Here is a 14,099-nt window from a genome sequence, read left to right as displayed (position 1 = left end):
CAAGCAATTTAAAAAGTGCGTTGTATTTTGAACTTGCTTCAGAGCCTATTTCACAGGCTTGAAGTCCAAACAGCCTCCCCCCCACCTCAAAGCAATTGAAGTGGATCCACTATGCCTAAGCAATAATTTTAAAGGGAGAGGCAGGACCTCGGCATTTATCAGGAATAATTGGGAAGTCTTTCCCCCCCCCGCCCAGCTTTTAGCCCACTGTTGCTGCGTAACCTCAGAGGGGGCAGAACAGTGGTTCTTCCAAGGCCTGTCATGGAGACCCTTTCGTGGAAGCTAGCAGTGGGATGGGCAACTTACTACACACGGGGCTCACAGGGAGAACAGCTGCATGCACAGTCCATCATGCGCAGGACCATGGAGGCGTGGTGAGGAAGCGGTGGCTAACTGTCAATGTCAAATCCAGGGAAGGAAAAACTCTTCCTTCCCACCCCCTGCCCCAACAGCATCTCTTTCAGCTCTGCCCGGCCTCTCTGGCAACATCTGTGTGCCAACAGCCTGCCCTATCGTTCCAGTTGTCTCAAAACTACATGAAAAAGCTATATCTCTACTACATAAAAACAGTGAGTGGTGGGCTGGTAGGGGTGGGGCTGAAGGTGGGTTTGCTTTGCTCATCGGGGCAGGGTTGGGGTTTTTTTTTTCCATCACTGAAAAAATAAAACAGTCCGCTGTCCAGCAGAGGCTGCTTAGACTCTATCCCTCCTTCCCCCCACACCAGCTCACTCAACATGGACCTCTGTTTCAGGCCTCTGCAAACACAGCTCCGTTGGGAGGAAGGCTCCCTGGCCAAGGGCCGTGGCGTAAGTTCTACTGTGCACGTGGGTAAAACTGGGGGGCACAAACCCCCCTCCTCCAACATAGCCCCCTCTTTGGTGCTGAGGCATGGTATGGTAATCCTCCAAATTATCATACTGGGACACCACAGTCATAGTGCTTTGGCGTTTCCCAAGGGTTTGGTATGGGTAGAGGAGGGCAGAGTCCCTCTCCATGGTTTCGGGGTGTTGCATTCTGAGGCTGTGGCTCCGTTCGGGCTTGGGCGGTGGCGCCATGGGAGAGGCGGCATGCTCCTCCTCTTTATAGCAGTCTCTGGAGTGTTTCTCCATGGATGCGGTCGGCCTGGCTCGGGACCTCTCCAAATCCGGCCTGTCCTCTGGTAACCTCGCCTCCTTGTGGTTGAGTCTCAGGGTCTCCTGGTTCGCCGGGATGTACTTCCCGCCTGAGTGCTGGTAACTGATGGGCTCGGAGGGCTCTGGACCACCTTTGGGCCTGTAGTCGGGATAAGGGGGCCCATTTTTAGATTCGGAAGGCTGCCTATGGCTTGCTTCCTGCTGCAAGTGCGTCCTGTGTTCGTTTGTGTTGCAGCCTGGCTCATGCAGCTTCCTGTTCCGGATGCTGCTCTGCTTCTGGGGAAGGGACGGCTTCTCCGACTGCCCGTTCCCATAGGCTCCATGGTAGTGGGCTCTGTCTAGCTCTGGCTCAGGGTGCTGCATGTAGTAACGTTCGTCCCCCTCGGGCGTAGCTGCTTTGGCCGGGTACCTCCCCTCCTTCCCTTCTGCCACGGTGAGGAGGCCAGTTTTCCCAGGATCTGATTTGCTGCGCAAGTGAATCACATCCAGTCCTCCCAGCTCCTCCTGCAGCAGCGGGGCCACGTTATCATACTGGGACATCACTGGCCCTTTCACCTTCTGGCGTGTGCGGCTCTCCCGGCGAATGGACTGCATGCGGTACTTCTCCATGTCCTCGAGGTCCCACGACATGTACATGTGCTTGATGTCCGGGGCAGGGGGCACATCTCTGCTGATGAAGCTGTGCTCTTTGCCTGCCAGGTGGCTAATGAGGCCACCCCGAGGGTAGGCAGACAAGCTGGGATAGCGGTACAGGCCTTTGCTTTGCAGCCGGAGGCATACGGATGCAAAGTCTCGGCTGGGCAGGGGGTGGAAAGGCCTGACCCGCACAGTGCTGTAGGGGTCCAGGTCGTAAAAGCTCCCATCAGCAGTGGTGTAATAAGAGGATCCAGAAGAGCTGGAATAAGGACTGTACCGGTAATGTACCCGCCCGTTCTCAAAGTAAGGCTGCAGCTGAGTTACGTGGTAGTCGGAGTGGGGCTGATATGGCTTGTACTGATAGAGGGGCCGTGGGCAGTACACTGGCTCGTCGTCCGGAGGTACCTCGGTCCGTGAAATGGGGACGGAGCGGATGGCGGAGGCAGCAGGGGTGGGAACGTGCAGCGACTGAACCCTTCGGATAGTGGGGTAGGGTGGAGCATCCTCGGCATAGCTGGCGTTACGCAGGCCCGTTGGGCTCACGGAGGACACAAACTCTGTCCGGCTGCGAGGCTTGGAGTGGAGAGCTGAGGTGCTCTTCCCTTGGTTTGTGTAGGTGTTGTAGCGAGTGCCCGCAGAAGTGGGTGTCTCTGACCGAGGAGGGTAGGCTTGGTGCTGGTCAGGCTTGCTGTGGTAGGAGATGTGAGGAGGAACGCTCTCGGGCCTGTACTGATGGATGGAAGCCGGCTTGTGGTGCAGGTAGTTGTCTGGCCCAGAGGGCTCGGGGATGCTCTCTGGCTTGGGATGCGGCACGTACACAGACTGCAGGGAAGCGTGCTTGGGTGGGGGAGGTGGTGGTGGTGGCAGCAGGGCTTCCTCCACAGAGGAGGCTAGCATGGAGGAAGACAGGAAGGCATGATAATTGGAATTGTTGATGGCATCTGTGTTGTTCGAGTGCATGGCAGCAGCAATTTTGCTCTCCAGCGTTCTCACAGGTGGGACAGGGGGTGTAAAGCTGTAGGAGGAGTGAGTAGGGACAGACTCGGACCGCAGGTGCAGCGGGGGAGCCCTCGTAGTCTTTTCCAAAGGCTTTTCCAAATGGCTCTGGTGGCCCGTGGGCGCGGAAGAAGAGCAGCGGATGGCAGAACTGCTTTCTGGGACAAAAACAGCAGCAGGCTCGGGTGGCTTTTCAGGTGCAGTTGCGCCCCATACCTACAGGGAAGAAACCAGTAGAAGTTAGAGGCAAGCATCTTCCCCCCACCCCCCAAATCTGTAGTTAAATATCACAGACGCTTGTACGGATTAGTTCAATGTGAATTTTTCTTTTTTTTTTTTTTTCCTGTGCCTGGTTTCTGTTTGCTGTGGAGAGCTAGTGCTGCTCGCTGTAGAAGAGGAGACGTGTGGGTTCCCTTTTGCAGCAAGGGCAGCGTGGTGCCTCTGACAGATTTCAGGACCTGTCACAAATGGCAGCAGAGGGGCTCGTGAGGGCTCTCTCTGCAACTGTCAAACTGGAGAAAGGGGAGGAGGTGGCTGTCTCTTTAGAGCAACAGGTTAAAACTTTTACGCAGTCTGCTCATAAATGTACTTAATGAAAATGTACCTGGATTTAAACTCCTCGCGCCCTCCTGAGCAGATCAAGTAGTGTAATACAGCAGAAATCCCTTCCTTAAACGTGGCTACAGTGCTTAAGACGGGCTGCAGGTGTGCATGTTTCATGGGCAGCAGGTAGTTTGGATTTCTGAGTGAACGCTTCCATGTCTAACTCGCACCAGGAATCTGACCTGCTTTACTGAAGAGGATGTTGGAAGAGGATATTGTCAGCCTCAGTGAAGAGAGGATGCAAAAATTCTGACTTGTTTCTGAGCACTTCTAAACTAGCATTCCCTGTATCGGTCACCCCAGCGGATGCTTTTTTCCCCTTAAAACCAAGGAGAGCAGGTCTATCGGGATGCTCCCTTGTGTTCACTGAGGAAATTCTGCGCTGCTTTCCTGTAAGGCTGTGTCTGCGTCGTACACGCGTAATTTCCGGTAACCTGTGAGTCCCCTGCCTCTTGCCACTTGGATTCGGACCAACTCTCCCAGAGCTCAGCCTCTGACAATTACAGATGAGCTGTGCACGGAAGCTGCGCTTGCAAATACGTGCGAGGCTGGGGGGCACATCCACGTACCTGACTGGAACTACTCGATGCTTTTGCGGAGGCTGCTGGCACTTGTCCCATTGCCGACTGGTGATCTTGCCTCTGCGGCGGGGCTGGCTGGCTGGTTGCGAGTGTGCACTGCGCAGCTGCAGCGGTGACGTCTGCCTGAGTTGTGGCTGGACCTGCTGGCCCACGGTTAGGCTCAGTTGCTGTTGTCTGGACGGTTGCTAAATACGGCGCTGAAGCCGGGGTGCTTTTCTCCCCGGCAGTTATGACAGGAGGAGACTGAAGTTTGTCATCAGCTGTGCAGATAGGAACGTGGTGCTTGTCCCCAGACATGCATGCACGGAGGTGGGGCTTATCTACAGACAAGTCTGTTGTGGGTGGTTCCCAGTCAGGCAGTGCACCTGGAGTATGGTGGTGTGTGTGCTCCCAGTCCCCAGCATGGGAGGGGAAGTGATCTTTGTCCCCCGGTTTACCAGGATGGAAGCTGGACTGCTCCTGCTCCGCATCTCTGCTACCAGGCATGTCCCCAGGCATGCCAGTGTGGAGAGGTGGGGGGTCCCGGTTTCCAGGTGCACCTGGTGGGTGGTTCTGCTCCCCGGGTGTGCTGCTACCTTGGAAATCCTGCTCTACTGGTGCACCAGTCTGGAAGTGAAGTCGGTTCTCGGGCAGACCGGTATACAGGTGGAGCTTGTCTGGAGCACCAGCAGAGAGATGGAGCTTTTCTAGAGCTGTGCCAGCTTCAGCCTCTCCGTAATTTGTGCTTTCAGAATGAGCATCTCCTGGCCTTTTCTGAGACTGAGCGGATGCTTGCTGTGCGGACTCGGCTAATGCTAGGGCTAGCATGCGCGCTGCATTTTTCGGAGGAGGAGGAGGGATAAGAGACACAGAACTGACGGGAACAGGATCCTGGGGGGAGTCGAGGGCAACTGCTCCTAATGGGGGGAAAATCGAGAGAGAGAGTGATTTTATGTTACCCAATAAGGAGAGTGACCTAACCTTAACGACTATCATAAAAAAATAGATGCTTTCCACACTTTCACAGTGGCAATTCCTTCTGATGTGAAACACTGTATCTTCTGTCTCACACGCAAACGCTGCTCAATAGCACAGCAGTTCATCGCAAAAAGGAAAAAACACAAGAGATTGTCTAAAGGCTCCTCTTGCATTTCTAGAGAGGTAGGAAGTAGGTAGCAGAGAATGAGATACCCTTACACAATTTTGATCATAAGGTTTTAGGCGAAAAGGTCCCTTCTTCGAGTGTTGGCAGACTTTTAATTAAAAAAAAAAGTCTTAGATGGTCTATTGGCTGAAATGATTTAGAAGGACATGCTATAGATTTTCACGTATGACAGGATGGGGAGGAGAAAAAAAAGTGGTATACAAAGTATTATGGAAAATTATCTGAGATTTGTGTGATGTAGGGAGAAGGCAGAGGTTAAGACCTTACTGATCTGCACAGCCCTGCAAGACACTTGTGATCAGAACTGACGGGCAATCCCCTCTCCTAAAAGGCACGCAGAGGAGGACGTTTCTGAGAGCAGGTCCCCTTTGGAACTTAAAGAAAGAATGGAGGAAAATGCACTGTACCTGGCTGTGTGTGTCCAGTGGGTACAGTCTTATTCTGACTGCTTGACATTGGTCTCTCCCCTTCTTCTGGCAACTCTGGTTTGCCAGCAGCCACTAGCTGGGCATGCTGTAGCTCTTGGTGGGCTCCTTCCCCTGCTCCTGTTTCACTGTTTTTCAGGGGCAAGGACATCTGGGTTGGGGACCTGTTTGTGATATCAGTGATGCCAATCCCTTTGCTCCAGCTGGAAGCAGAGGAGTTTCTGGATGGGATGGGCACTCCTCCAATCGCTTCCGACATGCGGCTGGGCAGTGCGAAGGAGACAGGTTCTGATGTAGTCAGCGGCGGAGATTTGATGGGCTTTCGCCCCATCTTGGGTGAGAAGGCATGGGGTTTGCAGGCCTTCTCTTCGGCTGGGCTCAGGTCCAGAGTAAAGAAGGGACTCATCTTCTCTTGGAAAGGGGAGACTGGCTCAGAGCTCGTGGCACTGCCTGGTGTCTGGGACTGGCTGCCTGATTCTAAATCCTTCTTTAGTAGGCTCGGCTTCTCCTTATTTATACCAACTGACTCCAGCAGGGAGGTACTGCTATCCAGGCACTCGGACTCTGCTTGGGGCGGGCTGCACTGAAAAGACATTGGGTCAAAATCCAGGCTAGCAACTCCGATATCCGGTGGGCTCAGGTCCACATCCTCAGCAGATCGAGGAGAAATCAGGGCAGGAACGTGGATGAGCCCCTCGTCCCCATCACTGTCGTTGTCGTGGGGAAGGTTGTCGTAAGAATTGCAGCGATTCATGTTTCCTAAGAGCTCTCCGTTGAAGGAAGCAGACAATGCATCGCTACTGGACCTAGGTCTTCTGGGTCGAAACAGTTTAGATTCACCTAGGAACGAGTAGATACGTACGGATTAGTGTCAAAACCTTACTGTCCAGGAGGAGATGGTTCGGTGTTGGTTTTAAAGTAGTCTTAAGGCGGTGTGCAAGAGGCTCACCCGGTGAACTCTAAACACAAAAGTAATGTAGTTAGCAATAACTGTTAATTACGTTTGCTCAAACTCTTTTACAGCAGTTGTCAGGTCCAATTTAGTCTGAAACGAAGCTGTTTGCAAAAGCAAAACTAGTTTTAAGCGTGCTGTAGACCTAAGGCTTTCTCAGAAAGCATTTTCCTTCCCGATGCCGTCTTTTTCCACCTTAGAATAGAAAGGGGGAGATGGCAAAGAATGAATGTAAGGGGTGCCGGCTCTACAAAAGCGGGAGGCTTGCCTTTTTTACCTTGGAAGGGAAGCCAAGACCTGAAGAGCGTTTCTCTGTGACACCCATCTGTGTTGGGCAGCGGTAAGCCGCTTGGTTAATTAGCAAGTCCAGCTTTTACTGGAGGGATGGAAAATCAGCTCTGTGGAGTATCTGCAGTCAGTGATGTCAAACTGCCTTTTTTTAATCCACACGCATTAGAAGTGCAGGTACAATTTTGTCTTACCGTCAACAGCATGTAGAGAGGTAAGCGATTCTTCGCTTTTAGCTGAGCGAAGAGTCCCGCTGTCTCCTCGTCCACCTAAGGAAATGGAACCGAGACAGTGAGAAGCTGAATTACAAAAGTGGTTTCTATTTGGCTATGTAATGGTGGCAGAAAAAACAAATGGGCTTCTAGCAACAGCACCAGTGTCCTGAGCGTAATGGTTGTGCTTTTTTGTTTTGGGGTTGGGTTTTTTTTGGTTTTGTTTTTACTCCACAGCCCTTAAAGAAAACCTTTATCCCGATCGACTGTTAATACGCTGTACTGTCTAAGACAGAGGTAGCCCTGTTTTGCACGGGAGACTGGCCTACAGAGGTCCTGTTCAGCCAGTCCTAAAGGACATTCATATAATGTGTTTATTATTCTGAAGACTATAAGGGTTATAATTTGAAAATGGCACCAGGGAGAAGAGGGGATAAAAGTCCTCACTGGCCCATGTTTAGGGATTTGTGGTGTGTTTTACCACAAAAACATATTGCTGCTATTTTTTAATTTGGAAAGGGCTGAAAATTCAGAGTCTACATACACTGGATGTGGCTACAAAAGGCTGTTGGATGCCTTCTCTAGTTACGCTGGTATAGCTTTTGGGGTGAACGTGTTTGTGGAAAAGTGCCTTTACCTAGTTTAATTGTGTGTCTTTTGAGAGCAGCAAAGGGAGCCAGAACTGCATTCTTGTTTCATAATAAGAGCATCAGAAGGAATTATGCTGAGACTTATTATAGCGGTGCCCATATATTATTGTCTTTCAAAAACTACTCTGAGAAAAGCGTTGGAGGAGTGTGCGCTCTAGCAGGTTTGGCTCTTGAGCTAATGCAAGATCCATTTAGGAAAAACAGCAGTTAACTGAAGATGTTATGCGTGGCTTGAACGCTAGAAGGAGATAGAAGCACACTGTAACCATGAATTCTGCTTTGCTGAAAAACCCCAGGTTTTTGGAAGCTGGATTTGCACCCTTACCTGCCAGGGCTATGGCTTTCATTTCCGAGGGCTCACTGGGATTGCGCTGCAGTTTGCGTTTGGACACAGATGATGACGATTTTCCCAGGTTGAAGAAGGAACGCCAACTGCCAACTGGCGATTTCTTCATCTTGCTGGGCGGTCGTTTTCTGGAGTGAGAAAATAGAGCAAATCGTTGGAGGGGGAAGCTGCGTTATTTAGTTCCTGCTACTGGTTGGTTGTTATTAGCACTATCCGGTTTCTGCTGAAACAAAGCTTAGAAACTCGGTCTCTTTAAAAGAGCTGAGGATGTTTGCATTCTTATAGCTCAGCCCTAAAGTCTTGCTGGGTAAATTCCACCCAACTATGCAAAGCGGGTGCAATGCAGGTGAGCGAAGGCTCCATACTGGTACAGCACAGCAGCTAAGGGATGGCTTTTGTTTAGCTGGCAGATGCACCAGCTCTCTGAGGAACTGTGCAGCTATAAAAGGTATTCAAAAGCATCTCTCGCTCATGCTGTAAAATCACATTCGTCTCCTCCCACTGCCGTACTTAATTTCTAGCATCATCAAGTCTATCCAACTGCTCCACTTTGAGGGGAACCTGGATTTGTTACAGGCAATTAGTCCTGAAATCTGGAAAACCCCAATGTTTCCAGGCGTTTACCCTGCTTCCGTTTCTGTACGCATGACTAGTACAGGCATCTATATGCATCACATACAACATGGCTTCATACGTTTAATGATAACCCTGCTAAAAAGGAGGGGAGGGAGTGGCACAGAAGTTACAGGGCCAAACTAAGTCCACCAGACAATTGACGTAAGCTGAATCCTCAGAAAGTCCAAAGCAGGTGGAGAACTGGCCACAATACTTCATATATGACTAGTGTAAGTCAATATCGGCAAGTTTTTGCTGTAATAAAAAAAAACCACCCCAGTTATGACACATGCTGGAAAGGAAACTCATCTCTACCTTTCGGATGGAAAGTCTATGACCGTGTGGAATTTCCCCTGTAAAGCTGCAGGGCCTTCTCCCACTTCTATGTATTTGCTGTCTGCCACGATGGGAGAGTTGATCTGGGCTTGTGTCCGTGCCTGTGCCTCCTCCAGCGTGAGCAGCTTTGTGGAAGGAGAGGACACCAACAGAGACTTGGGCCGTGATAAAGAACTGTGCCCTGTAAGGGAGAACCACAGGCAAGCCGGAGAATCAGAAAACAGCAGTACAGAGATCAAAGCTCTGGGTCTGTGTGTCTAGGGAGGTGCTGTGTTTTTTCTAAATCTTTGTTATCCCAGCCACTGAAAGATGTGGTCAAAATAACCATTTTGTCAGAGGTATGTTTATGACAAAGAAGAAAAAAAATCTCAATTATGAGAGCAGCTTAGTGTGTTTTGAAAAGGAAAAGAAAAAAAAAAGGCAAGAGGGAAGCAGGTAGGTTAGAAACCTTCACTGACATACTTCACTTAAGCTTCGTCTGCATGCAAAAGTCTGAATAGAAAGTGATGGTTTTTCGTCTCGGAACGCTTGGCTTCGGTCATTCCCAGGCAGGTTCCACCTCGTGGTGCAACAGGAAATGCCACGTGTGACTTTAAGTTGCTACAAACTAATGTGCAGATGGACATAGTAAACAGAATCTAGCCCTGTGTCTTGCCCTTGGCCTTTTTACAGCTTGTGCTCGTTTTTGGAGATGAATGTTTCAATTTTTGTAAAAGTAGTTGATGTTGCCTCCTGCTGCTAGGATCTGTTAAGTCAGCTGGCAGCGTAGAGGAGACTGCTACAGAGGAGCACAAGGAGCCTCTTGCATGAGCAGCTGTCTTTTGTTTGACATTGCTTATTGTGCAAGTGTTTATATGGTTATTCTCACAGGACTTAAGGGGTTGGGGGGAAGTATGTCATCCCTTCACATCAACATCCTGGTTGGTTCCATTCCTACTACCATCCTTTTAGCATCGCAGCTCGTGTGTGTGCACAAGTGTGCACAGTCTCATGTGTGTTTCGTCAGCTATATATGCTACCCCGGGTGCAGTTTGGGTTCCAGCTGTATTTGCCATAGCCTTACCCGCAATGGCTTAAAGCAGGCTTGGGAATACCGCTTTCACCTCTTACGGGCGGGTACAGGCCAGAAGCCGTGCTCAAAAACAGAGGCGCTGGGAAGCGCTGAAGAGCCTTGCTGTAGCACAGTATTCCTGCGCTTAGCTGATACGCTGTGAAATAGCCTGACCCTCCTCCCCGCCAGTTTTGTGTCGAAGCGCACTGAATGCAAATGACCAAGTCATTAAACAATTAGCTGAATTTACATGGTCCATTCTAAGCCTGGATAATCATTTGGCTTGGATTCTTAGTGTGCTTATCTTCCCCTGGCAGAGCTCAGCCTGCTGTGGGCTATTACTGTTCAGCCAAGCTAACCTCTGGCTCCTATTGACTTAAAATTGCCTTCCAGTAGGAACAAAAGCTGGACTCGGAGCAACTCTGCTATCCTAAGTAGAGGTAGGGCTTGTTTAAAAGCGGGGAGCAGCAAATATACTGGAAAAACAGCAGCTCTCTGTACTCCACAGGTGGTGGTAACTGCACTGACTGTGCAGGCTTCATCGGAAGGGCAGGTTACCAAAGCAGATGGTACACGCTTAATGCTGCTTAGGAGTAATAATAGCTTGTGGTATCCACGTTTGTTGATCTAAGATACAGAGTAAACTTTCTTCCCGGTGCAACTCCGCTCGTTTTCAATGGAACAGGTCTACTTATGGTCTTAGTAGTTACTCAAGGGAATGTGTGGGTTCCAAGGCTGAATGGTATTTCAAGTGCTCCAGGGTTGGGCACAAATGTGTCGCAGTTCATTGCTCATGCTAAAGCCACAAATCAGCACCACAAGCAGAGAACTGGGGAATAGCTGTGGGGCCAGCGCAGACTGAGCCATGGGGCTGGATGGCCCTGCTAATTAACCCATACAGACTACGCGGAAGAAATAACCAGGACAGCCGAAGTCAGAATATTCCCTGTTGAGAGCAAGACTAAGTTTTCTCAGTGTCAACATTACTGAGTAGAGAGGGCTTTCTTTGAATCGGTTCATTTCTACTTATGTTCTAAGGTGCTGCTAAGGGTAGGCAGATCACGCATTGTGTTGTGCTGCGAGACAGCTCAAATGGATAAGCATGCAGGAGCATCGATGACGATGGTTTTAAAAAGAAGGGGAGGGAGCAGAGGGGACAAAGACTTAAGAGATTCCTTACAACTCCTCAGTGCTAGGACATAAAAGTAGCAGCCAAACGTTAAGAAGTGCCCTTCTGTAGAGCATCCTTGGCTTCTAAGAAAGGTACTGACAGCAATTTCTAAAACCGGGCTATATTTGCCAGGTTCTAACATCACAACCCTGGAAATGTGTCCTCTAGGTTATAGTAAAAACATATTTCAACTGTCCCAGGGGAGGCTCGGATACCCGTTAACTGTCTGCTACCTTTTGTGATCAAGGTAAAGCTAGTGGAGGAAGACACGCACCGGCTCCATCTCGTATGACTGAGCTGAGTTTGGAACTGAAGAGGACGTCCACGTGGTTCAAGATGAATTCCACAACTACGGACTGGATTCGCACCTCCATGAAGGCAGCTGTTCCACTGAAGCAGGCGGACTCGATCTGCTTTGATCTGAAGAAAAGGCGGATTAAATGAAATGCGAACAGCCAGAAGAACACGGGAAGATGCGCGTTTCTTTTGGGTAAAGCTTCGGCATGTCTTGAGCTATTGTGCCTGGCTGCTCAGGCAGACGAGGCTTTAGGGGCAGTTAGGTGATTAAATCTCATCAAAGCATTACACAAGTGATCATACTGGCTAGCGATGTATATCCACATGTTGGGTTCGAGTCTTACTGAAATGGCAAGAGGAACGCTGGCTCTAAAAGGAAAAGGAGTGTGTGGCAGGTCCAGATCTAGGTAAACGAACTGCACGCGCAAAGCGGGGAGCTTTTTGTTAACGTATTTCCAGATACTGCAAATGGCAGCAGTTTAATGCAGTGGCATCGTACAAAGCTCACTGTGGCCTTCTAATGTGATTTTTTTTCCCCTCTAGCAAGGGGAATGTCTCCAACTGGTCCTGCTCAGCAAGTACCCCAATATTCACAAAAGCAAACTCCAACAAGAAGATCATTTGACTGCTTGTGGGTGAGTTGCCAGAAAGGAGAAAAGAGCTTTACTCTCATTAACTGCACCCAGGGGAATCTACGACTCAGATTTCTCAGGTTGGTAACAAAAGCAGTCCAGAAATCAATACAATAGAGGCCAGCATGATTTTTTTTTTCCTTTTAAAGCAAAATTTTAAAACTACACCATTAATTTTAAACTACTCTATTACACACCTTCAAAACAAATTTTAGGGGCCAGATTTATCCAAGATAATTTCCGTAAGTTGGAATTTTTGCAGCTAAAAGCTGTCAAATTAGACTCTAGAGACTTACGCACGATGGGAACAAATCTTCCCGGATGATCAAGGACGCGCTGGTCTCATCTAACCAGGAGGGGGGAAATTATCATCTAGAAAGGAGGGTTGGGGCAATCCTTCCTTGCCACTACTTGAACCGCAGTCCGTGGAATCGCATTGCGGTGAGACAGAATAACACTGGGGTGTTCTCTCCAGGGGGCTATTTTACATCACTAGTTCAGGAGCTCACCAGCTGGTCTCGAGCCCCTGCTTAGAATAACTTCCCGTTAGGAATTTTACAGGAGGAGAAGAGCACATTTGGATAGAAGAAAGGAAGATCTCTTCCTCAGCTGCTGAAAGCTACGGTTTTCTGGAGAACAGGTATCTGTCTGTTTTTTATAAATATAAAAACTTGTCTTGTATAGAAATGGGAAAATAAAGATAGTACCTTAGGAGGTTTGGAGCCCAGACGATTGCCAAGTTCTTAGTGTGCATATTCGTGATGGAGCAGTAATCAGCTAGACGAGCTAAGTGTCTCATTAGGAACTCCAGTGTCCTGGAAAACAGGAGGTAGGCAAATGTTCAGCACCAATGAGCAAAGCCATGCTGCAATTTACAAAACAAAAACCCCAGTTCATTACTTTCTTTTGGTTTGACAGCTCACAGAAAAAAACCACGTTGAACCGTGTACCCTAAGACTGATGGTAAAGCTGTCTTTAGCAAATAATTACGCCGGGGTGGGGCAAGGGGAGCCTCTCCTGATTTGTCCAGGCTCGGTGAAAAGACGGTCAAAGCGTCTGGTCTCAGTCCAAGGGCTGGATCCAGCAGACACTGCGGTGGATGGCAATAATCTAAATGCCACCCGCACAGCAGGATCTAGAACCGGAGTGCCCTGGAAAGCCATCGCTTGGCTGCTTTACTGTAACACTGTGCAGCAGAAGTACATACACCCTTCGCACTGTATGTGATAGCGCTGCACTGCTCTGTGGGGGTGGGAAAGGAGGTTGAATGTTAATCTTGGTAAGGGGGGGGCAGCATTTATTTAGACACCCCAGGACATTGAAAACCAGCAAATTGTATCCGAGTTCTACTTAGGAACTTATTGGCTACAGGCTCCCTATAGGTATATAAGGCAGATACAAGGTTAAACATTAAAAAAAATTCACATTAAAAAAAGAAATTTTTTTTTTTTTACTATTAAACACTACTGCTCCCCCTGAGCATGAAGTGGTAATGAAAATGCTGCATTTTCCTCCTCAGTGCTGTTGCTTGGCAGCAGCCCTGGCTCAGGTCTGTCTTGCTGCATACCCTATTTTGGGGGGGGGAGCAGATGGGGGGCTTTGGGGCTCAAAATTACACCACTGGCCAAGGCCTGCGCTGAAGGTGGATGGTTGTGGGTGGAAGCAAAACAACAGACATCTGCACTGCCCTGCCCAAAGGCTGGTTACCTGCATGGCTCTTCCCATTGCAGAGTAGCAGAAAACTAAAGTGTTTTTTTTCCTTTTCCAAGCAAACCTCAGGAAAGGAGAGCAGCAGCGGCTCCGTCCATCTACATCATTTTGCATCGGGGTGTCTCCCACGCCCCCCTCTCTGGTCTAAGACTAAGCCACACACGGGCATCGCAATCTCCAAGTTGGACAAGTTTGTTACCCCCATAGAGTCATTTTAGGGAAGAGGTGGAACACACCAGAGAACATTAGACAAAGGAGATGATGAGTTTATTTCTGAGAAGGCCCTGCCCCCTTAATTAACATAAATAAAATATTACACTT

The 14,099-nt window shown here is 49.3% G+C and overlaps 1 protein-coding gene across 1 annotated transcript in view; it reads right to left on the bottom strand.

Moving 5' to 3' along the window:
• Positions 1 to 725: 725 nt before the first annotated feature.
• The window catches only part of ARHGAP32 (Rho GTPase activating protein 32), a 34,587-nt gene continuing 21,213 nt past the window's right edge, over positions 726 to 14,099 (bottom strand). The window contains exons 5-12 of the mRNA XM_009322594.1: positions 12,776 to 12,883; positions 11,414 to 11,559; positions 8,897 to 9,098; positions 7,946 to 8,094; positions 6,953 to 7,027; positions 5,501 to 6,358; positions 3,938 to 4,845; positions 726 to 2,981 (exon numbers count right to left, since the gene is read on the bottom strand). Coding sequence (XP_009320869.1) covers positions 726 to 2,981; positions 3,938 to 4,845; positions 5,501 to 6,358; positions 6,953 to 7,027; positions 7,946 to 8,094; positions 8,897 to 9,098; positions 11,414 to 11,559; positions 12,776 to 12,883 — 4,702 coding nt within the window. The remainder of the gene's footprint in view (positions 2,982 to 3,937; positions 4,846 to 5,500; positions 6,359 to 6,952; positions 7,028 to 7,945; positions 8,095 to 8,896; positions 9,099 to 11,413; positions 11,560 to 12,775; positions 12,884 to 14,099) is intronic.

The sequence above is a fragment of the Pygoscelis adeliae genome, unplaced genomic scaffold, assembly GCF_000699105.1.
Source record: "Pygoscelis adeliae isolate BGI_AS28 unplaced genomic scaffold, ASM69910v1 Scaffold224, whole genome shotgun sequence".
Taxonomy (NCBI): domain Eukaryota; kingdom Metazoa; phylum Chordata; class Aves; order Sphenisciformes; family Spheniscidae; genus Pygoscelis; species Pygoscelis adeliae.
The sequence above is the reverse complement of the archived record's forward strand: the minus strand, read 5'-3'. Positions and strand labels throughout refer to the sequence as shown.